Source organism: Chionomys nivalis, chromosome 4, assembly GCF_950005125.1.
Source record: "Chionomys nivalis chromosome 4, mChiNiv1.1, whole genome shotgun sequence".
NCBI lineage: Eukaryota > Metazoa > Chordata > Mammalia > Rodentia > Cricetidae > Chionomys > Chionomys nivalis.
In genome coordinates this window covers 69677705-69702363 of record NC_080089.1, presented here as the reverse complement: position 1 = coordinate 69702363, position 24659 = coordinate 69677705, and the positions used below count along the sequence as shown (strand labels likewise).

General features: G+C 46.2%; 1 protein-coding gene across 1 annotated transcript in view; it reads right to left on the bottom strand.

The window, feature by feature from the left end:
* Positions 1-24659, bottom strand: part of Myo1e (myosin IE) — a 191620-nt gene that overhangs the window by 44317 nt on the left and 122644 nt on the right. The window contains exons 9-16 of the mRNA XM_057768253.1: positions 23154-23286; positions 15536-15732; positions 11629-11709; positions 10575-10661; positions 8227-8313; positions 7455-7622; positions 6512-6597; positions 2159-2240 (exon numbers count right to left, since the gene is read on the bottom strand). Coding sequence (XP_057624236.1) covers positions 2159-2240; positions 6512-6597; positions 7455-7622; positions 8227-8313; positions 10575-10661; positions 11629-11709; positions 15536-15732; positions 23154-23286 — 921 coding nt within the window. The remainder of the gene's footprint in view (positions 1-2158; positions 2241-6511; positions 6598-7454; positions 7623-8226; positions 8314-10574; positions 10662-11628; positions 11710-15535; positions 15733-23153; positions 23287-24659) is intronic.

Here is a 24659-nt window from a genome sequence, read left to right as displayed (position 1 = left end):
CCATGACCCTCTTGCCTTAGTCCCACACCTGGTGAGACTACACAATCCCCCAGCACCTTCCTGTGACTCAGACTCGTAATCCTCCCGCATCTACTGCCTAAACACTGGGATCCTGCCTGTGTGCTAACTCAGCTGGAGTGGCTTAGAACGACCTAATTGTTGTTTATGGTGCTGGGGCTCAAATACCATTTCTTGATCCATCCAGATAGTCCAGATAGTCCATTCTGAAAACAACAGCCAACAACTACACTAACATCTCGCGTCTGGCTTCATCCACAAAACGTAAAAGGTCCTCTTATAGAACTGTGCCTTTTTACTGCAGCCAGTGTTTCTGTTCCCAGGAAGGTTATCAAGATCTGGAAAGACAGGCTTCATCCATGAAAGAGTTGGAAGCAAAAGGGCAGAGGGCAGTGCGGTCACAACCATAGCGTCTGTGACACTGGTGTCAATCAGGAAGGCACAAGCTGAAGGGCACCATGGAATGGAATGGAGTGAAGGAGGGTGAGTGGAAGCCTAGGGCAGGGAAGGAGCATGTGCAAAAAGAAAGAAAACAAACCACCCACAGCAGTAAGCAGAGACGAGGGCATGGACAAGGAAGAGGGAGCACACCGGTAGGCAGGAATGTAAGGATGCAGAGACTGACTATGGATGACTGGATCTAACCATCGAGGCAACACTTGGGCTTTAGTGCTACAGTCTCTACCTTGCAGATAAGCAAGAAGTGCTGAGAACTTTTTTGTTTGCTTGTTTTTTGAGACAGGGTTTCTCTGTAGCTTTGGTGCCTGTCCTAGAACTAGCTCTTGTAGATTAGGCTGACCTTGAACTCACAGAGATCCATCTGCCTCTGCCTCCTGAGTGCTGGGATTAAAGACATGCGCCACCACCGCCTGGCACTGAGAACTTTTAAATTAATTAGTTAGGTATTTTTATGGGTACATGTGCCTGTGTGAGTTTATGTGTACCGTGTGTGTAGGAGCCAATAAGAAGCCAGAAGAGGGACCTCTGATCCCCTGAAACTGGAGTTGCAGATGGTTCTGAGCTGCAGTGTGGGTTCTGGGATCTGAACCTGGGTCCTGTGTAAGAGCAGCCAGTGCTTTTAACCACTGAGTCATTTCTCTTGCCCCAGATGCTGAGAATTTAAACCATAGGTTGGTAATAACATAGACAGTAAAAGTCACAGGGGACTAAACCCCAAATGCCAAATATAAGTCACTTGATCTCTTTGATTATTAAACTGGAGACATATTTAACTGATTTAATATATAGATATATATGTATATATATTCGTATGTGTAGATAAACATTTTTTATTTTTGGAGATAGGGTCTCAGATAGCCCAGACCTGTCTTGAATTTACTATATAGCCAAGAGATGACCTTGAACTTCTGGTGGTCCCGCATCTACCTTGCCAGGGCTGGGATTATAGGCATGCACCACCATGCCTAGTTTTATGGATTGATGGGGTGGACCCAAAAGATAGGAATGTGTATACTCTAGACAAGTCCTGTACCAACTAAGCCATGACCATCTCCAGCTCTAAACTATGTTCTGAACTGGTATTATCTTTAGAAAGTTCAGCAAATAGTTGTCAAAGTCATAAGATAAAGTGTCCTTGATTCAAACTCTTCACCATCCACAGAATTTTAGCGTTGCTACCATCATACAGCCAGATGAGTCTGCACTTCACAGCGCAGAGAAGCCTGTAAGACCCAGGGAGGAGGGATGTGTAAATTGCCCCTAAAGATGAACTGGGGTTTCTGGCAAGTTTCATACTTGGCATGCCTCGAGGGCTTGGCCTGGAAAAGCACCATCAATATCCAGAACATGATTCCGAACCACAAAATTCCTGATAGTTTAACATAAATCCTTCCAGATTCACTTTAAAGCCAGTTCCTCTGTAAAAGCACCGATTATTACATGCTGCCCATTAAGCCAAGAGGTACTTAATATCCAACCGGGACCAGGATGGCCAAGTCAAATTCAGCTATATCCTGTGACTCCCCCCCCCCCCGTTTTTTGGCAAGTAGCCTAACTTCTGGGCATCTCTGTGACCATACCCCTATGTTATGCTGGCCCTATTGCCCTAGCGCACAGTTCCTGCCTGCTAGACAACTCCAGCTCTTAGAGGGATCCAAACCTTGCCCAGAATAGAACCAACCTTTATTTTGCTTCCTGCGGTCGTTGGGCGGCCTTTCTTGTCGGCTTGCAGGTTTTCAGGAAATAAAGATTGTATAAAAGGCCTGGAAAATGAGAAAGAGGATGGATCAGCAATCTCTCAGTTCTGTGGGGGCTGAATGTGCTGTCCAGAAGCATCTAACGCTGGCCACAGAAAAGCCATGTGACTTAGGGTGCAAGCCTGCAAGATGCACCTTGGGCAATTGAACCCCAGACAGAAAACACCAGAGAAAGAACTGTAAGATAGAAGCGCGTCACAGTCTCAAACAGAGAAGTAAGTTTGGAACATTCTGAGGGCGACAGTGAGGACAGCACAGCAGAGGAGGAGGAAGACAGGATGCATTTGTGAAGACAAGTTAGCTAGACTGGAGCCCTGCGGATGGTGTGCGCTGGGAGCATTGGAGGTTCATGCCGCTCTGCTTGCGAGAACCCATTTCTGAATCTGATCACGGTCGAGTGTCACTCCTGGCTAATTCTTTGATGGGGCTTAAGGGAGAGTGTCTTACACATCTTAGGATCTTCGTTTGCTTGTCTGCTTTTTTAAAAAACATATTTCCTTTTTTTATTTATGTATATTGTGCTCTATCTGCATGCACACCTTTTTGCCAGAAGAGAGCATTATATCCCACTATAGATGGATGTGAACCATCGTGTGGGTGCTGGAGTTTGAACTCAGGACCTCTGGAAGATTAGCTAGTGTTCTTAACCACTGAACCATCTCTCCAGCTCCTGTTTGTCTATTTTTGAGGTATGGTTTTATGTAGTCTAGGCTGATCTTGAAGTCCCATGTAGCCCAGGATGACCTCGACTTCCTGGTCCTCCTGTTTCTGTTTCCCAAGTGAATTGTAGGATTTTTGTACACTGTGAAGAGGTGTTGCTGTGATGGGTGTAATAAAAAGCTGAGCAGTCAATAGCTAAGCAGGAGAGATAGATGGTACTTCTGGACAGAGAGAGGAAGAGGATGATGGAGGCGCGCAGGAGATACCATGGAGACGCAGAACGAGTGAGACACACAGAATCGGAGAGAGGTAAAAGCCACGTGGTAGAATGTAGATTAATAAAAATTGGGTTAATTTCAGTTATAAGAGCTAGTGGGTCAAGCCTAAGCTAAAGCCAAGCTTTCATAATTACTAACAAGTCATTATTTGGGAGCTGGTGGTCCAAAGAAAAGTCTGCTAACACTGGGATTACAGTCCTTTGCCCCTACGCCAGGTTTTATGAGGGGCTAGGGAACAAGCCCAGGGGGTTGTGTATGCTAAGCAAACACTGTACCAAGCAAGCCATATCCCAGGCCTATTGAGCAGAGGCCAGCTAGCAACACTGGTCCCACTCCCGTGACAAATGGCCTTTGAGGAGGAGCAGTTTCACGTGCTGCAGTCACAAGTCACCAAGCCTTTGTCTGCCGAATATAAATTCCCTTGATAACTCTAACCGAATACTCAACAGGCGCACAGGGCAGAAACATGTCTGGTTACTTTGATGTGCCTGGTGTCTGAACCATAGCTCAATAAATGTCTCCTAACTGGCTCAGTGAATGAAGTGGCCCACATAAATTGACAGTTGGATTTGCCAACCCAAATCCATTGCCCCTTGAGTAACCTTTTGGTCTTTAGAAATTTCCGGGAAGTTTCCCAGCCGTCTACTGCTGACCTGGCCAGACATAACCACCATGAACTTTTACAGCAATCACATTACAAAAATATATGCTGCATCTAGATGACAGGAGTTTATGTGGGCCCATCAATCGCTCTTGAACTTGACAGGAGTTTTAATAATTAAAAACCACCTCTGAAAGTAAGAGGCTTTCACCTGGCTGCCACAAAACCCACAAGCAAGGACTCGCAGCCTCCATAACCTTCTTAGAGGACAGCACATCGAGGTTACGCATTTTGAATGAAAAGAAATGTGACATCTCAAGAGTGAGTGTGAAGAAGCTCTGGCAAAGGATGGTGGAGGAGCACCAGTGTGGGGGAGGATGGTGGAGGAGCACCAGCGTGGGGGAGGATGGTGGAGGAGCACCAGCGTGGGGGAGGATGGTGGAGGAGCACCAGCGTGGGGGAGGATGGTGGAGGAGCACCAGTGTGGGGGAGGATGGTGGAGGAGCACCAGCGTGGGGGAGGATGGTGGAGGAGCACCAGTGTGGGGGAGGATGGTGGAGGAGCACCAGTGTGGGGGAGGATGGTGGAGGAGCACCAGCGTGGGGGAGGATGGTGGAGGAGCACCAGCGTGGGGGAGGATGGTGGCGGAGCACCAGCATGGGGGAGGATGTTAACAGAACACCAGCATGAGGGGGATGGTGGATGAGCACCAGTGTGGGGGAGGATATTGGGACTTTGGGGGAGACATTTAAATGAAGCAAGAATAGTTCCTCACTGGGGCTCGGAAAAGAAGTCCTGTTTTGCTTTCATTGCAGTTATCAGAAAGCTGCTGCAAATGTTGCTGTTGCTTAAAAGTAGTTATCCTGGCTGGGGATGCAGTGCAGTCAGTCGACTGTGTGCCTAACATGCAGGAAGTCCCGGAGTCAACCCAGCCATCACATGCTGGAGTGCATAATCCCAGCACTCTGGAGGTGAAGGCAGGAAGATCAGGATTTCAAAGTCAGCCTGGGAGACACCACCAAATGAATAATAAAAAGAATGCTTGCATCCACCCCACAGTAGAGGCTCCTCCTAGGGTTGGTTTTCTTTTCTTTCTTTCTTTTTTTTTTTTGAAACATTATTTCCGTCCACCTTTTCATTTGGCTAAAGTATCTTGCAGACTGACTTGTGGCCACCAGTTCCAACCCATTAAGTGGTCGCTACAATGGCATTAAGTGTAGCAATGGCAGCTACAGACCAGTCCTCAGTGGTCCATAGGAAACTGATGGACAGCTACAGTGGTTACCTACACACCCTCAGACCAGTGACTCAGCAGTTTGCAAAGTCCGTTCACCCTGCAATTCCTCCTTGGTCTCACCCTTTTCAGCAAGCACCTTCTCCATCTTGTCAGGGTCTCTACAGAAGCACGACCCCCAGTGGGCGGGCACTCATAGGAGATGGTATCACAGACACTCAGACCTTCCCAGGTCAGCGTCGACATCAGACCCACTGGGTGAGCACCCTGTTGTGGCACAGGGGGAAATGTCCCCGTAGCACAGAACAGAATCTGTGCTATACACAGCCATGGTAGACTGGTAGACATAAGATGTCTCTGTGAGGGGCTGAAAATCAATCCTGTGGCCAGCCACCAGCAGCAGCCACAGCTCCCTGAGGGCTGCGTGGATCTGGTTTGTGAATGTTCCAGGCATGAAGCAGCCAGCAACTGGAGTGGCTCCAGGGGCAGCCAAATGTCAGTACAGCTCATTGGCCATTGTCCCTGGAGATGATGCTGACCTCAGCGGTGTTCTCAATAGCAACAAAGGCTTGGGCTGCCAGCAGCACCTTCTTCCAGGCCCTCTTCAGGCTCTTGATGGAGACACCACCACTGTTTCTTTTGTAGATGTGTTGTTCCAGCTGGAGATCAAGAGTGGTGCCACCTAAGTATGGTCCTGTGGCAAGGAATGTGAGGACATCCTTTTCCTACATCTGCAGGACACTCTGTGCATTTCCCTTTACGTTACAATAGAAATCAAAAACAGAGCTACAGGGATCCCTCCCTGGAGAGCAGGGGCAAGTTCCTCCTAGACTTCTCGGTCTCCAATTGCTCCAGCAATTCAGGCTCATTAGCCACCTTAAAAAATGGAGTGGCCATGGAAAATCATTTGGCTATGTGCCGAGGGCAAAGCGTCATAGAAGTAGATTCTTGTACTCTTGCTGGTCAGAAATAGCTCTTCCAGGCTGGTGTCAGTATGGCCGCCTCTCCCTCCTAACAGTGTGAAGATGATGGAGACAAACATACAGATGGCACTTGAGGGGAGGATATATCAGGACAGAAGGGAGAGATGAAGACTGGAAGGAGAGAAGCCCTTTTAAGAAAACAGTCAAATTATAAACCAGACTCAACCAGTCTAAAGGAGCCAGGTGTTAGCACTCCAATCCCACTCTGGTTTGCACACTGAAACAATACCATCACTGCTTTGTAATGGCATGGGACGGGGAGGTTGAGAGTGCTGGCTGCTCTTCTGGAGGACGTGGGTTCAGTTCCCAGCACCCACATGGAGGCCCACACACGATCTGTGGAACTCCAGTTCCAGGGGATCCGAGGCCCTCTTCTGTCCTCTGTGCGTAACAGGCACACACATGGTACACAGACACACAAGCAGGCAAAACGCCCACATACATGAAATCAAAACAAGAACAGCAAAAACAACGAAACCAAAATGTACCGCGTGCCTGTGAAGCCGACAGAGGACACTTACAGCTCACTGCTCTGCATGAGTTCAATCAGGTCCATGAAAAGCACGTCCCGATTCCTTTCACAGAAGCCGTCCATGTCATAGGAAACCTGGCCAAGAATGGGAAGAAGTCAAATTCTATCCTACACATGTCTTTGGCTAAACATATCCTTAAATGGGTATGGCTCTCCTCGTTGGAAGGCAGACGTTTCTAACTGTAGCCTCCGCGGACCACACTTCGTGCTGTCGTTACCTAAAGGCTATCCGCTGGCTTAGATGACCACGACCTAAAGGTGGGTGATGAAGATCTGGTCCCCCAGATGATCTGTGTGTGAACCCCTAAGCATATCGGAGCAATATACAAAGTTATTTTTTCCAAGTTCTGACCAAGAGAAGAAAAAGGGAGCCTCGTGCTCACTCATCAAGTATGCCAACTAAACTTGGTAATTGCTTTTAGAAGCAGCATCAGAGCTGTGCCCATCTGCCCTGAACTCAATGCTCAGGGACCATGATTAACAAGAGACTAGCTGGGAGGAAAGATTTTATCCATGGAGTTCCATAGGATCAGGAAGCATCCAACAGCCATGACCCCAAATTCTATTAGGACCCTACATGGTTGTGTACCTTGTAGGTATCTAGTTACTCACTTTGTGAGGAAAAACATTAAAGTCAGTCCCAGTGCCCATGGGAAAGCAGAGGAAGGCAAGTTTGTGGTTGCAACTGTCAGGACAAAAGTTTATTGCTTCAGCAGCTGCGGTATACAGCAGATCTGTGCTTTTAAAAGAAGCAGCCCTGTAGGCAGTGCTTTAACTCTTCAAATTCTTTAAAGGTCCTATTTGTTGGGTGAATAAATAGCATGAATCTCTATTGGTTCACAGGAAAACAAGTCCCACCCCTAAAGGCTCAAACTGGGGAGCCTGTAAAATGGACAGATCCTGGCCCACTGATCAGTGGTCTTGGGTCTTACCTTCCCGGCATAGTGGTGAATGATGAAGCCTTGGTTCCAGCTGTTGAAGTGCTCATGGCTCCCGATCTGCATCTGGAGCTTCTGGAGCAGTGTCTGGTCGGCACCCTCACCCACAGCATGCATGGTGGCACACACATCATCCAGGATGCTCATGATTCCAGGAGGGTTCTGGAGAGACCGAGAAGGCAAGGCCCAGGTCACTGACTTCTCCAAAGGCACAATACCTATGGGGTCACTTCTTAAGCCAGGAGACTGCTCCCAAGACCCAGATGTCATCTTGATCATCAGCGCTTCCTTCCAGAAAGAATGCGCTTAACACATTCCCAAAGGAGGTTTTATCATTCAGATCTAAAGATGGAGGAAACTCATTTCCAGGAAGATAGCTAGCTCCCTACAGGGCTTTATTATTTTATTTTTGTGTGTGTATGTGTGTATACATGTTCCTGTGTATGTGGTTGCATGATGGGGCTGGAAGGTGTGATCCTTTTTATGGCTCCTCATTTACTATGTCATACAATGAAGAGCTATCTTCCAGAATTCAGGAACAACTTCCATGTGCAACTTGGCATTTTGTGCTCGATCTTACTTACTGTCATAATGAAAGCCCATTATCTTATTTTCACAACACACATTTGCACATTACTAATGCTACTGTTAAGATTCTGCTCAAGGGTGGTTTCCTTGTCAGCTGAAAAGCAATGGACACCGGGCATGGAGAATGAAAACTCATTGAAGGGTAGGTCAGTGAAGGGGACCATGGACTAGTACTTACGACTTTGCTCTCTATGAGGTCACAGACGATTTTATTATTGAAGTATTCAATGGGCGTCCACCTTATTCCCTCCTGAACGTATTCTTCCTGGATGACAGAAATTAGAAGCTTGTATAAGCCACCTTGAAAAGAACCTGGGTCCCTCTCACACACATTAAAACTTTCCCATCACCAAGAGGTGATAGAAAAGAAACATGTCGTTTAATGGTTTTTATGTTCCTCCTGAGCCATAAAAATTGATACTATACAACTATTTGTTTGTTTGTTGTTGTTTGAGAGACAGTGTCTCATGTGTCCTAGGTTGGTCTTGAACCCATTATATATCCAAGGATGACCTTGAACTCTGACCCTCCTGAATCCCCATAGTGGTTTGAATGAGAATGGCCCTCATAGACTCATGTACTTGAATATGTGGTCTCCAGTTGGTGGAACTGTTTGTGAAGGATTAGGAGGTGTGGCCTTGATGGAAGAGGTGTGTCACTAGGGGTGGGCTTTGAGGTTCCAAAAGATGCCTGGAATCCCCGTGTGCTCTCCACCTTCTGCGTGGTGTGAGATGTGAACTCTCAGTTGCTCACAGCACCCTCCTTCACTCTAACGTCATGAACTCAAAACCTCTGGGAAGAGAAGAACAAGGAAATGTTTTCTTTTGTAAGTTGTCTTGGCTATGGTGTTTTATCACAACAAAAAAAAATGTAGGGCCAGATCTTCCTTCTTTCTAGAACATTGTATGTGACAGGCAGTTTGGGGACTCCACTTCCATCTGTCTGGTTTATTCTGCCCTCTTTCTATCAGGAGCTTCAGCTGATCTCCATGAGGGACTCCCCAGGTAGATGCAGAGAGAGCCTTTCACACCTACTACACATACCACAGTCCCGACCCTTCTAATTCTGTCCTTCAGTAACAACCTCACCCTTGTCCAACTCTTCAAGATACAAAACCAGGGATCTGGAGAGATGGCTCAGAGGTTAAGAACACTGGTTACTCTTGCAGAGGATCCAGGTTCAATTCTAAGCACACAAAACACCTGTAACTTTAGTTCTTGAAGATCTGATGCCCTCTTCCGGCCTCCATAGTCACCAGGAATGCACGTGGTACACAGACACACACGCAGGCAAAACACCCATACACACAATATAAAGATGTAAAAGAGGACACAAAGCTAGGCATCATTCTGGGTGAGTCTTAGCTAACTGCTAATTATTTTAAACAAATCCTGAATGTTAGATTTGACAGACTATGTACCGGATCTCCTCTCTACAGTTAACGTTATCTTCTGAGTTTCTCAATCCCAAACTTCTCTTGTAGGCAGGTTGGTCTTGAATTTATCAAGCATCATAAAGTACCTATATAAGCCAGACCCTGCCTACTTTTTTCCGTCTTCGTTGTTATCACCCTCTCCTTTGGCTGCTTTACTCTGCCATTCTTCAGTGGTGGACAGCTAACAGTCCAGTATGTGGTTCCGAAACAGCTTTGGGTATGTGTAGTTTCTTCCCAGACTGTATGTGTATCCAGAACCACAGGAGTCAAGGTTTAGAAAAAGGTTTTGTAGAAAATAACTGGTAAAGGACCTCATGACTATATCATTCTGGACACAGGATGAGCCTAAACCCAGATTTGTGTGTTAATGAGAGAAAGGAGAGAGAGGGCATGCAGCAACAGAGGGTGAGGCAGAGAGTAGAGTCAGACCACCACAGGCACAGAAGGCCAAGACCCACCAGCATGCAGCAGAGAAAGAATCCTAGGATTTTTCAGGTGTCCCCTCTAGCCTTTGGAGGGGCTGCAAGGCTGGATTTTAGACTCTTGGTACCTAACTGTAAGAGAAGAAACGTCTGCTCCCTAAACTCCCTGTTTTGATTTATGACAGTGACTCTGGAACTCTAAAACAACATGGCACCCAGAGTTTCGGAGAGCCTACATTGCACTTTTAGAACAGCGTGTATACAAGGCAAAGTTAAAGAGAAAGAATGCAAATGCAGGCATTGTTAAAAATACGTATAGTTTAAGGGGAAGTCTGAGGAGTGCTGTACATCTGGGAAAGCGACATGTTACCCAGACAAGGAAGGTCAGCGCAGGGGTTCCCACTTCACCTTGGTCAGTGGGACCGAGAGTAGGAAAAGCAGCCCACCATCAGTCCAGCGCCTGACTTCACTGCTGACAGAGAAAGTACAGGCAGCAGATGGTATTTGCATTTCAAAGACTGAAATCCCAAGAAGGCTAAGGCTTTACTGCTGACTTTAGTAGGTACATTTCCTAATACAAGACAGATACCCAGATCGGTCATCAAAAGAGAGATCCGTATCTTCAAAGCAAAGAAGACAGAGGCGAGGATGAGAAGAGGGACCACTTACCTGTTCTGCCTTTAACGTCAGCTCAATAAAAATCTGCTGTAATTTCTCGTTAACGAAATTGATGCAGAACTGTTCAAAGCCATTTTTCTGGGGGAAAAGAAAAAGAAAAGAAAGTCTTTTCCTGCAATCATTTCACACAATCATTTAAAAAGTCATTTCTCAGCGACGCACTAGAATGTCTCTGTGAAGGGCAGCCTCAGGAACTCTGCTGCGTCAATAGAGGAAGTGTGGTTTATATTTAGGAGAAACTAATTTGGTTAAGGTACATGAAGAACTCACACAGGCAAAGATGAGCTGGAGCCGGCTTCTTCACTGCCTAGAATTATTCTTGTTGGCCAGGGGAAACATCACCTCCTTCTAAGCTCTGATGATTCAAACTGGCCTTACCAAGAGTCAACTTCCTCCCTCCCTTCCTCCCTCCCTCCCTCCCTCCCTCCCTCCCTCCCTCCCTCCCTCCCTCCCTCCCTCCCTCCCTCCCTCTCTCCCTTCCTACTTATTACTTTTATTTATGTGCATGAATGTGTATGTGTGTGTGTGTGAGAGAGAGAGAGAGAGAGAGAGAGAGAGAGAGAGAGAGAGAGAGACGTGTGCATGCCCATGGAGGCCCGGGAGAGGGCATCAGATCCCCTGGAGCTGCACTCACAGTGGTTGTGAGCTGTCTCATGTGGGTGTAAGAAACTGAACCCAGGTCCTCTTGAAGAGCAGCAAGGGAGCAGCAAGGGCTTCTAACCACTGAGCCATCACGTCAGCTCCCTGCCCCCCACCCCCATTTATTTTTCTTGCTTTCTCACCTCCCTCCTTTCTTTTCTTTTTCTGGTGTGTATGTATGTTCATGAGTGTGTGCAGGAACCCTCACTGTTAATACAGAGCAGATTTGGAGTGATGGCTCCCCGTCTTATTCCCTTACGACAGTCTCAAAACCTAGAGCTGGGCTGGTTCAAGATTACAGGGATTTGCAGCTATTTTTGCCTGAGTGCTGAGACTTTGAACTGAGGTCTTCATGCCTGCACGGCAATACTCACCGCCACTCAGCCATCTCCCCAGCCTTCCTTACCTGAAATATTTCAAAGCCGTAGATGTCTAGGACGCCGATGTTGTATTCCTCATGGTCCTTCTCCATGGCTTTATTGATGGACTAGCAGAAAACAAACACAGCACAAATGACTCCTTTCATCCAGACTGGACAGACATGGGGCGGAGCAGGGGTACTGCCCAGCAGCCCACACTAGAGACAAGACAGCTTGAAGAGGAGTTTATGCTTTCAAAACAAGTGTAGTGGGGGCAGGCTGTGTTTATACAGCCATGGCAGAGCTAGTACTCCTTAAGAAGTCCGGAGACCTGGTAAGATCCTGCCCTGAACGAGGTTCCACTCCTGCAAAACTTGCAACTGCCAGTCAGATGTCCTCAGCTCAGCAGCCCTTAACCCTAACAGAATACAACGCTTCACTGATGCTGAAGATAAGGTGGTCCCACTTTCCAGGAGCATAGGCAGAAGGTGAACGATCTACAGATAACATCGATTATTAGTGTATGTGCGTGCACATTTATGTGTGTGTGCGCACACGTGTGTATGGGCATGTGGAGGCCAGCCATTTGTCAGGTGTCTTCTTCAATTGCTCTCTCCATTATTGTTGTTGTTGCTATCTGGGAGTGTGTGTGTAGTGTGTATGTGAGTGTGTATGCCAAGGTGAAAACCAGAAGACAACACCAGGTGCCCTCTTCTATTGTTGTGGCTTTAATTTTCGCAGAGCAGGTCTCTCAATGAGCCTGCAGCTTAATGTTTCAGCTACAAAGGCTGGTCAGTGAGCTCCTGGGATTTGCCTGTCTCTGTTTCCCAACACTGGGATTACAGCCATGAGTAGCCAGGCCTGACTTTCATGGTGGCTGGGGATTTGAACTCAACTCTTCTTGCTTTCACAGCAAGTGCTCTTACCCACTGAGCCCTCTCCTCAGCCCCTGCACCTTAGTTTTTGAGACAGTCTCTCACTGGATGTTTCGTCTAGAATGCCCGACCAGCTCATCATGGCTCTCACAGTGGCAGTCAGACCATCATGTCTCCACTTTCCAGATGGATGCCTAAAACCATCCTGGACAAGAAGCAAGGCCTAGGTTTAAACGAAAGTCACACAGTGCCTGAGTCTGTGCTCTAGGTCACTGAGAGAAGAGGTCACATGATCCAACCAATGAATGAGACTCAAAACCAATGGGGCAGGTGCAGTATGCGGTGGGGGTGGGGGAGAGGAGGCAGGAACATTAAAAAAAATTCCTGGAGTGGGTGAATACTGTGTTTTGGTGTACACGGAGTGTTTCCTGGTCAAAAAAGAAAAAATTGGCAGCCTCTTATGAGCTAGTGAGTAAAGACATACAGCATACACATGCACACACATGCATACATACACACATGCATACATACATACACATATGCACACACATGCATACATGCATACATATACACATGCATACATACATACAGCATAGCCTAGTTAATATCAAGTCAAATTAATGTCAATAACATGGCAATCACCACATTGCCACATACCCTGAACTGAGACAAAGTTGCAGGTCGTAGGCCCCTTTTACATTCTCTTGCCCCTTCCCTTGCTTTGTTCATCTACCAGCGTTCCCACCTGAGGCCCCTTCTCAGTAAACGAGGGGTCTGAATAACACCTGACCCAGTGCTTCCACAGAATCGAACCCCCCAAATAATCACAAACAGTGTGGGGAGCAGGGCTCTGATCTATCCAGCTCTCCCACCCTGCCTGAGCTCTGTGGGTGGTGTGGCTGGACTGGACACAGATGCCTGGGACCCAGTGGCTGCTGTTCTAGATAGGATCTGCCTTGGGTTTCCTGTTTGAACACAGCCAAGTAAAAACGCAGAGCAGCCAGGAATCTAGGGCCCCTAGGACAGTCACACAGGAACTGAGAGCGCTCCAGCCAGTTTCTGAACTTCTCTGTTCCTTGTTCCATGTATCTAGAAAACCAACATAATATCTAAGCTTCGGTATTGTTGGAGAAATTAAATGATATCTTTTCCCCTAGAAATACGTAAGTAGTATTTGGAACAGAGTATAGACTGTATTTTTTTTTTTTTTTTTTTTTTTTTGGTTTTTCGAGACAGGGTTTTTCTGTGGCTTTGGAGCATGTCCTGGAACTAGCTCTGTAGACCAGGCTGGTCTCGAACTCACAGAGATCCGCCTGCCTCTGCCTCCCGAGTACTGGGATTAAAGGCGTGCACCACCATCGCCCGGCTAAGACTGTATCTTATTCTGACATTAAAGGTATCACTGGTTAACCCAGATTTACACTGTTAGTTTTCCACTACAGAATATGGTTATACAATCATATGCCTATACCAGAGGCAGGGCCAGAAAGATGGCTCAGCGGGCAAAGGTGCTTGTTGCCAAGCCCAATGACCCGAGTTCAGTCCTTGTGACCCACACAGGGGAAGGAAATACTCGACTCTGGCAAGCTATCTCCTGATCTTTTGATTGCGTGCATGCACACACACACACACACACGCACACACACACACACAGAGTTAACTAAAAATAAGTTAAGAAAAATCATAAGTAACTGGGTGGTGGTGGTGCATGCTTTTAATCCTAGCATTCAGGAGGCAGAGGCAAGTGAATCTTCAAGTTTGAGGCCAGCCTGGGCTACAGAGTTCCAGGACAGCCAAAGATACACAGAGAAACCCTGTCTTGAAAAACAAAAACAACAACACCCCCCAAAACATACGTATATTCACATATATACTATGTGAATATGACTAGGCAGTATGCTGTGTTCAAAAGTATCAGGGTTAATTTAAAAGTATATCTAAAGTCAAGCTGGGGTTGTAACCCAGTTGGAAGAGTGCTTGCCTAGCATGTATGAAGGCTAGGTTCATGATCCCCAGTATTGCATAAACTAGGTATTGTTTTAATGTACCATAAACAATAATACATTCCTATATCAACACTCAGGAGCTAGAGGCAGACAGATCAAAAATTAAACATCATCTTCAGCTATATATATTCAGTTTGTAGTTAGCTTGAACTACATAAGACATTATCTCAACTCTGGCTGTGGTGGCACATGACTTTAATCTCAGCATTTAGGAGGCAGAGGCAGGTGAATCTCTGTGAGTTCAAGCCCACCCTGCTCTATAAAGCGAGGACAGTTAGGGCTACACAGAGAAAACCTGCCTTGAAAAACAAAAACAAACCCAAACAAACAATAAAGATATCATCTCAAAACAAAACAAAACCAATCAAACAAAAAACCTCTCTCAATAGATAGATAGCCAAAACCTATGATATTTACCCCTTGAAAGGTACAGCTCAATTTCTATCCCAGGTGGACTACTCTTGGTGGCTTGCTCAGAACAGACTGTGTCAAAGTGATAATAATTAAGTCTAACATCAAGACATAAAAAATTGCCGGGCGGTGGTGGTGCACGCCTTTAATCCCAGCACTCGGGAGGCAGAGGCAGGCAGATCTCTGTGAGTTCGAGGCCAGCCTGGTCTACAAGAGCTAGTTCCAGGACAGGCTCCAAAGCTACAGAGAAACCCTGTCTCGAAAAACCAAAAAAAAAAAAAAAAAAAAAAAAAGACATAAAAAATTCAGGTGGGCAGTGGTGGTGCATGCCTTTAATCCCAGCACTTGGGAGGCAGAGACAGGAGGATCTTAGTTCAAGACCAGCCTGGTCTAGAAAGTGAGTTCCAGCACAGCTAGGACTGTTACACAGAGAAAACCTGAAAACCTGTCTCGAAAATACAAAAACAAACAAACAAAAAACACTTCATGGCCTTTTGCTCACACTCCCTGTCTTAGGTCACTGACTCGGGGAAAACCAGCTGCCAGTTGTGAGGACACTGAAGACAATTTAGAAATTTTATCAAATAAAGAACCTCTCAAGTCAATGCATTCCTTATATCTAACACCTGAAGCTTTGACCATGTCCACCCATGCTTACTTACATCTACCAGGAAGTCAAAGACTCGTGCGTGCAGGGCCTTGGCGAGTGCATCCCTGGTGTAGCAGGCCTGCTCCACGTTGAGGGTCACGTGGATGGACTCCGACTTTCCTCCCCACTTACTATCCATCTGCCGGCTCGTTAGCTTCTCTTTTAACCGGTCTTGGTTTATACCTAGCAGATACGCAGGAAAAGCCAAAACTGCAGAATAGAAAACATGATCGTTTTTCAGAACTGCAGCCATTATCTCCCAAGCACAGGGAAGCCCTTGCGCATGTGTGAGCAGATAATGGGTATCAAAGTTAACTTCTAAAACTTCCGCTCTGTCAGGGAAGACTTATTATCAATTCCGTGCACATCTGTTTCCTTTCCCCAGTGGTTTTATTCTGTAAATCAATCCCTATGATTACTGAGACTTTCAATCACTTTTTCAGTGGTCGAAAAAGGATGCAGGCCAATCCTCTCTCTCCATCCACTTCCTCCCCCCACCGCACTGAGATCACATGGAGATACTGAAAATGGACGTTTCTCTGTGCTTAAGGCAAAGACATCAACAGGAACTCAACCAACAAACATTTCTTTGGCTTTGATTAATGTTTTCTTCCTTTGGTGCAATGTTTTCATGGACTCATTTACAGAGAACTTGTAACAGCTTATTGTATCATGGACACAATAAGTCCAACAATCAATCCCCTACTGATCGAACACTTACATTGTGAGGGACTGCAAAAAGTAGATAATAAAGAGGAAAAGACAGTAAATAACTGATAAGCCCTGAAGACAATTTAGAAATTTTATCAAATAAAGAACCCTCCGGGAAAGCAGAATGCATCGGAACAGACTACACAATTCTAGAAGAATTTAGGACAGAAAGCTATTAACGCTTTCTGGGGTAATCAAGGAAGGGGCTTCATCTGAACTAGGCGAGCAAGGAAAAGTGGGATTTGTACAGATGTGGAGAGGGGAATGGTATGTGCTAAGGGGAACAAGCTGGGGGGGCAGAAGCATGGCTGGGCTATGCTCTGTGTTGTGTAGATAGGTATCTGCTATAGCTGAAAGCTACGGTTAAAATTGGGATAGATTTCGATGCATTGGGGAAGGGTGTTCTGGGCTGGGGGTGCAGGAGGCAGAGGGGTCTCAGAAGGCCTGTGTGTATGTATTTCTGTGCTTGTGTGGGTGTGCACAAGAGCACATAGAGACCAGAGGTCAATGACAGATGTCTTCCTTGGCCACTCTCCGACTTATTTTTTGAGACCAGGTCTCTAACTGAGCCTGGAGCTCGTTGATTTGGCCATGCAGCTCACCAGACACACCTAGGGATCCTCCTGCCATGGTTTCTCCAGTGCTGGGATGACGTGTCCCTAAACACAGCTTCTGTAGATGGGTTCTGGGAATTGAAAGTAGGCTCTGGACTTGCATTGCAAGTACTTCACCAGCTGTGCCATTTCCCTACCCAGAAGGCTTTCAATAGACATATCACAGGGAGAGTCCTCTGGGGTGGCATGTGAACAGAGGGATGGATTGGTATCACCATACACAGTACTACCTCACAACATGTACTGGGGGATTTGGCGGTCTTCGAAGAGAAAAATAAAAGCTTCCATGGGTGTGGCAAGTTGCTTCAGACCATAGACTTGCCAAGAGAAAAATTACCAGGACCAAGGGGATTCCCTTGCTTTCTGGTTGGAATGTTCAAATCTGGATAAATGACACCATTCTTGGGCATGAAAGAGTATTCAGATTTCCTAAGACAAATGAAGGACTTTATAGATTGTAGATGTTTTTTTTTTTCCATCGGGACTGGTGGCTCCACAATAAACAACATGGGGACTTATTATTAAATATGAAACCTTGGCCAATAGCTTAGGCTTGTTTCTTACTAGCTCTTATAACTTAAATTAACTCATTTCTATTCATCTACGTGTTGCCACATTACTCATTGAATAGATACAAATAAAAAATTTGAACTTGGATAGGATTTTCTCTCTCTCTCTCAGTATAAAATTTTGCTGATATAAAGAATGTTTTGAGATCTTATGGATAGCATCACCATTGTAGTATATACCAATTATCCCAATACTTAGGCAGCAGGATTACAAGTTCAAGGTCAATCTGGGCTAAATGGTAAGATTCCATCTCAAAAATAAACAAACAAAATATAACAACAAAACAAAATCCCTAAAGGACCCTTTTAAGAGTGGGAAGATTTCAATAAAGCCGGATCTCCTTAGATTGCACAGAGGGCATTGGGATTTGATGGGTGGATGTTTCTCAGCATTAATTTCTAAAGAGTCAGTCAATAAACACGCCAATACCAGAACAATGTACTTCTCATCCATATGAGGATTTCACACAGGGATTTCAGCTTCCTCTCATAAAGAGCCTGAGGTATTGATTTTATCAAAAATCTCTCTCTTAGAGGCTAATTCTTCCTTTGTACTGAGTGAGGTCAGCGGATATTCATGAATCACACTGGACATGTAGTTGCAGAGATCAGGGAAGTATTCACCAAGTTTCAGAGATGGATAACCCATTCCCATAAGCATCGAGGAGGATATGACTTACTAGATGCCATGGGCCTTATTGTCAATGGTTTATAGAAGGGATGGGGAAACGGACACTTGAGATGGTAAAGTTCTTGCTGAGCAAGTGTGAAAACCTGAGTTCAATCCCAGAACCCACATAAAAAGCTAGATGTGGTGGTACACCTCTGTAATCCCAGCGCTGAGGCTCTCTGACTGGCCAGCCTGGCCTAACTGGGGAGTCCCAGGTCCTAGTGAGAAGATGGATGGACCTTCAGGAACAACCCCTGAGGTGGACCTCCAGCCTCCACATGTGCATGTGCACATCGCGCATACAGATACAGTAGCTGAGCACGGTAGCACACATTTGTAATTCCAGTCACTCAGGAGACAGAGGTGTGAGGTCTTCAAGGTCAGGTCAGGCTGCTTACTGAGATTTCATTAAGTTAATGCACATTCACCAGGGCTTCTCCCGCCAGGGAACTCCATAGTGAGCAAACAGCTTTATACAATGAATAGTCAGTTCAATGTGCCTGTTTTGTAAACATGGGATTCTCCTCAAGTCCGTAACCATGCCAAAAGTGGGGACGAATTGGGCTGTCTGTTAGATACTTCATGCTGTTATCTTTACGGTCTTAGCTAAGAAAACCAAACAAGGCTGAGATGAGACCCTCTGAGACAAAACAGACAGGAGGGAGTGACCGGCCACGTGCTATTCTTCCGTGTCTTGTAGCTCTGCAGAAGAGGGTGGATCTGAAAGGCTGCAGGCTCTTCAGAAACAAGGCATGGAGTGTGGCCAAGAGCCAGAGCCACAGGCTTAGAGAGAGCTCAGCAGACGAGGGAGGAAGTACGACACTTGGTTTGGACAGAATCCATGCCATGTTTTTCAAACACAAGGTTTTATGGGCTCGTATTTTCTTCTGTGGCTGCCCTGGTGCTGAAATTATAGTTTTGCTTAGCCTGACTTCCTCCAGGCTGTGAATTTCCATGAGGGTGTGTGAGTGGGGCCCGAGGTTGGAGAAGAACTTCAGCAGTGAGGCTCGAGAAGGAGAGGCAAGAAGCAAGGATTAATCGTAAAAGGTTGGCGTAAGGCCTGTGGAGTTATTCAGTCATCAGAACCAGGAGGACCCTGCTAGGAGAATATTTCAACACCTTAAGTTGATGAGAGAAGACTTAACGTGTAAGGGGAGGGTCAACCTAGGTTTCCTACTTAAATTTGAACTACAAGGAAGAAGAAAAGTCAAAAGGATGTAGCGAAATGAAATTCCTTCTTCATACGGTTAAAGGAAGTAGCAGGTTTGGGCATGTAAGTCAGTAGGGAGCTTGCCGTAGCAGGCACAAAGTCCCTAGTCCCACTCCCAGCATCACATAAGCCAGGCGTGGTAGTAATGTAGAAAAAACTCAAAATAATAAAATTGATGTTATACAGAATTTCCTTATGTATTTGCTTAGGGGACACTGAATCACACAAACAAAACTTAGCTAAAGGAGCACTGCCTCCAAAATGCCCAGAGATAAGTAGGCTACTAATTCAGCCTGGTAGAGATAGGGACACTTAGGATAGTAGGGTGTAAATGTTTAGTCACCAGGACTGACCAGCCATTAGGCTCCATTCCCACGACAAAGGAGGCTTTCAACCAGTCAAGAGGGGCCCTGTTCCCACCCCCAAAGATGTACCATTCACGAGGGGCAGCACAGGGTGACAATTATCATTAAGTCTTGATCTGCCACTAAGTCTCCTGTCCTCTTATGAGGAAAAGCTTAATTCTGCCAGGTGCGCAAGATGACCCTGGGTAACAACCACTCGAAAGAGAACAACACTGGTGTACTTAAAATAACCCTGGCAGCATGCAATACCTCTGCTGTGTAAATCTCCTACCTGCCCAAGCGGCCAGCCTTATGGTTTCCTGCCTCTGATTAAACGGTTGAAGTGTAACCGGGGCTGATCCGGAAAGAAATTTAAGGATGACAGCGTTTGTGGAATGCACGAGCCTAATGCATCAGTAAAATCTCCTGTTCAGGAGTGACTGCTATGGCCGCTAGCCTCACTTGGCCAGACACTTAAGTAGAAAGCATCCCTTCATCTCTAAGTGTGTGGCGTGACTAGCTTTTCTCTAACAGGGATGCACATCTGTAACCTGGCCATCTGGGAAGCAGACACAGGAAGATCAGAATTCAGTGTCACCCTTGGCTACTGAGGGAGCCTGGGCTCCATGAGGAAGACCAAGATAAAGTATTTGTTTATTTGTTTTTTGTTTTGTTTTTCGAGGCAGGGTTTCTCTGTGGTTTTGGAGCCTGTCCTGGAACTAGCTCTTGTAGACCAGGCTGGTCTCGAACTCACAGAGATCCGCCTGCCTCTGCCTCCCGAGTGCTGGGATTAAAGGCGTGCGCCACCACCGCCCGGCTCAAGATAAAGTAAATATGGTTTATTAGGCTTTGGTGAGGGTTTCGAACCCATTTATCAGTGGGTGGGGCCGCAGCCGTCATATGTTCTTGAACTCCTCAGTGGTTTTAAAATAGTATTTTTTTTTCAATAAAGTTCTTAATTTAATATTTAATCACACTCAGGTAATATTTGATCCAAAGTACACAGTTTTACTTTCTTGATATGGAAAAGCACACAAGCATCTCTGTTAAGGTTTGACTGGCTTCTCAGCAACATACAGGAAATCCTATGCCTCCACCAGTCCAAGGTCCAATAGATGGCTAATTTGTGCCAGTTTGCAAGGGATTTTAGCCCTGCCCTTCACTAGGAGAGCTGCTGTCTCTAATTATGAAAGGCATGGGTAGCTTTTATAAAGCTTCCCTTGATAAATTTATTCCAAAGATATACTGGAATAAATTTATAAGAATAAACCTTACAGTAGTAAGATGGAATGAACCAAGGTTTGTTCTGTCTGCTTTCATCTCCTGCATGCCAGAATCACAGGGAAGCTCCACCAAGCTGTGTTTATGGGTGTTGGGACTCAAACCCAAGGTTTTATGAATGTCAGGTACCAATTGAGCTACACGCCCCAGACACCATCTTAATACTTAGCAACAGATGGTGGTTAAACAACTCAGAGTATATCCAAGGAATACGATGCTGTGCAGCTATAAAAGAGAAATGGATACAGAATCACCCCCCAGATACAGTGCTACCTGGACAAACACCCGTGGAACACGGTGACAGAAGTTCACATCACAGTCTGAAAACAGGAGAAAGATGTATGTATGGTCACTATGCAATTCCCGTCTCTGGAAACCCTGATGATCACCATAAGGGAGGCAGAGATGGGCAAAGGCATAAACAGGTACCCAGCTGACCATGTTACTATATGGCCAACTGAAGAACCCAGAACTAGAAGAAGGAGTGGTGGCTAGGGCTGTGTACTTCTCTTAAACCGACCTGGCTCCTAGCTTAGCCTTCTCTGACCTCCACTGTACCACCATCCCTCCTTAGGGAATTTCACAAACAGTTACCAGTTTCACCAGTCTTCCACATGTGCCAGGGAAGGCTGCTAGCCCTGGATGTCATCACTGAACAGTGAACACCTTGTTGGTTGGAGGAACCAGGGACATGCTTGCTGGGTCAGGGTCAAACTGATACTCAAGTACAAAGAGGCAGTAAGGATTTTACTTTTCAGGGAGCCAGAGAATCCCAGTCTCCTTCTATAGATGCCACCAGCACAGCAGAACTGTGAAACTGACGTGGGTAGGTGTCGATGACCCTTCTGTACTCTTGGGTGCATTGGTTTCATATCAACGGTAAAGTCCGGGGTGTCTACAGGCAGAGTCACCATTGTGATTAGGTCATATTCCTAAGCTTCATGCACACTAGGCATTTTTCCTGTTTCCTGGACACTCCCTTGTTAAATATATTTGTTTTTATCAGATAAAGATAGACATCGACATCAGACGTTAGCAGAACTTCCCTCTTTTATGATAAAAAAAATGAAAACATAAAAAAGGATCCTTATTTGGAATGGAAATCTCCCTACTGCACTGTCAGCAGTGAGTGGGATACTATTTATTACCAAGCATCTAAAATTATCCCCAAAGAATGCTGAGAAGGGAAGAAATGCCTTCCTGGGTGGCTGGGGTGGATGTGAGTTCTGAGAACGGCCTGGAGGACCACTGATGCCTGAGAGGCTGGGGTCATAGGTCAAAGGGTTTGTGGTAGATCACAGGCATAGGGGATCAGTAGAACTTACTGTAGGAAGGACCCCAGTTTCCTCTGAAAGAATAAAAATGACCATTCGGGTCTCAAGGCTCAGACAGACGTGGTCACCAGGAACGTCAACCCAATGGTCAAAGTTCATTTCTCTCTGTCCAGAAATCTAAACTAAGTCAGATCCATGGGACAAACTACAAACCCATGAGCATCCTGTCCCTTGCCTGCCAGGACATCTAGGGACCTGTCCATCAGTAAAGCCAGGAACAGGAAGGGTTTTCACCAAGTGGCTCATTTGAGACACTAAGCCAGTACTCCAATCATCAAAGCATGACTTCATTTTTGAAACTAGACCAGTGCAACGGCTCAGTGGGTTCTGATGCCCTGATTTCCATTCCCAGGACACACATGGTAGAAGGAGAGAACTGATTCCCAGATGCTGTCCTCTGACCTCTACATACACGCCATGGCATGTGTGCATACCCCCAAACTAAAAAATAATAGTAAATGAAATGTTCATTATTATACCAGGTTTACTTCAAGGTTGAACTCTGCCAGACTTTTCCAAGGTTAATAATGAATAGAAATAATTTTCAAATTATCTATGGTATAAGATGTGGAGGTAAAAGAGAGAAGAGGAATGGGGGAGAAGAGTAGGAAAGAGGGAGAAGAGGGGAGAGAAAACCACACAGGAGAGGAGGAAGGAGAGAGGAGAGGAAGAGGAAATGGGGGGATAGAGAGAGGAAGAGAGATGAGACAACACAAGGGTGAGGAGGGGAGGGAAGGAGAGAGGAGGGGAGATCGGGTGCATTAAAGAGATCTAGTCTCTCCTGAGGACACACAACTTCTCATTTCTAACCAATGCACCTCACTAGCAATCTAGGCCAAGCCAAGGGGTAGGTCACCCCTCCCTCCCCTCCCTCCCCAGCCCGGGCAGAGCTACGCACATTCTTCACTCTCCACCGCGGCATAGTTGCCCACTTCTTTGAAGCTGATGTTTCCCAAGTGGAGAATTCCAGACACGATCTGCAACACCAGCGTCTGCTCCTCTGAGAAGATCCCGATCACATTCATGGCGTGCTGGAAGACAGAGAGAGGGGTTAGTCAGACAGGCTGGCTGCTGACTGTGTGAGCAGGCGACAAACACGGCATGGAGCGACTTGTACAGTGAGTGTGTAGCTTCGCCTGCAATGATGGGAACTCTCCATCAATGTGATCAGTGACCTGCGTACTTGTGCACCTTTCTCTCTGTGTGTGCACAAGTGTGTACACGCTCATGTGTGTGTAGGAGCACATGTATGTGGAGGTGAGAGGTTGATGTTAGGTGTGCCTTTGTCATTTCACTTCCACGTTTAGTTGTTTGAGACATGATATCCCATTAACCTGAACTTCACTGATTTGGCTAGACTAGACAATCAACAAGACCCAGGAACCCTCCTGGCTTTGCTCCCCAGGGCTGGGATTACAGTGCATGTTGCCAAGCCCTGCTGCTGCTACAGTTACTGCTCCTCCTCCTCCTCCTCCTCTTCCTCCTCCTCCTTCTCCTCTTCCTCCTCCTCTTCCTTATGGGTTCTGGGAATTGAACTCGGGACCTCAAGCAATTTGTGATAAGCAATTTGCTGACCGAGTCACCATCTCCCTAGCCTTCATGTGCTATCAGAAGTCCTGCTGGAAGGGCAAGTCTGTCTTTAAATACAATACACTCTCTAGGAAGACCTTAGACCCCAGAGGATCTCCAAGAAGAGAGAGTCTGGGCATAAGCTTCCAGGTCTGCCCTGTCCCAAGTGAGCTCTGGCTGCCAACCCTCTCCAAGGGTACTACTATCCCATATCCAACCACCCCAAGACATCTTCCCCTTTGTGGAGAGGTAGACAGATTTTATTAACAAAAACATCTTTTAAAATCTCCAGAACTACAGACCACTAAAAGCCAAGTTTCTGAGTCCATTAAATTAAAGTAGCCAAGTCTTGGATTTCTGTAACTTGAGACAGCTTTTCACAAGGACAGTGTTGAGCACTTCGCCCATTGTTTTTCCCTTGTTCCTTGAAGGCTGTGGCTGGGCAGGGTTGAGACCTGTCACTTCTGAGACAACTCCCCTCCCACTGACTCTCCGCTGCTCACCCTGGGTCCCCCCTCAGTTCTCAGTAGACAAACAGGCCTGAGCTTGCTGTTGACTCAAGAACAGCATCCTGCAGTCCTCGAAGGATGAGAGGATAACAGGCCTGCCTCCAGAAAGGGCTAGACTAGAGATTCAGGTCAGTTTCAGGCGGGTCACAAAACCTTGAAATTCTAGTGCTACGACCCAGACTGTGACATGTGTTTGATGTGAGCATCCCAGAGCACATTACAATATTGTCCTTCGACCACGAAACTCAGAGGTAACAAAAAAGTCATTGGAAACAGAAAAACAAGATCAAGAAGATGAAACAAATAAAACTAAGTGTTTTAAATTT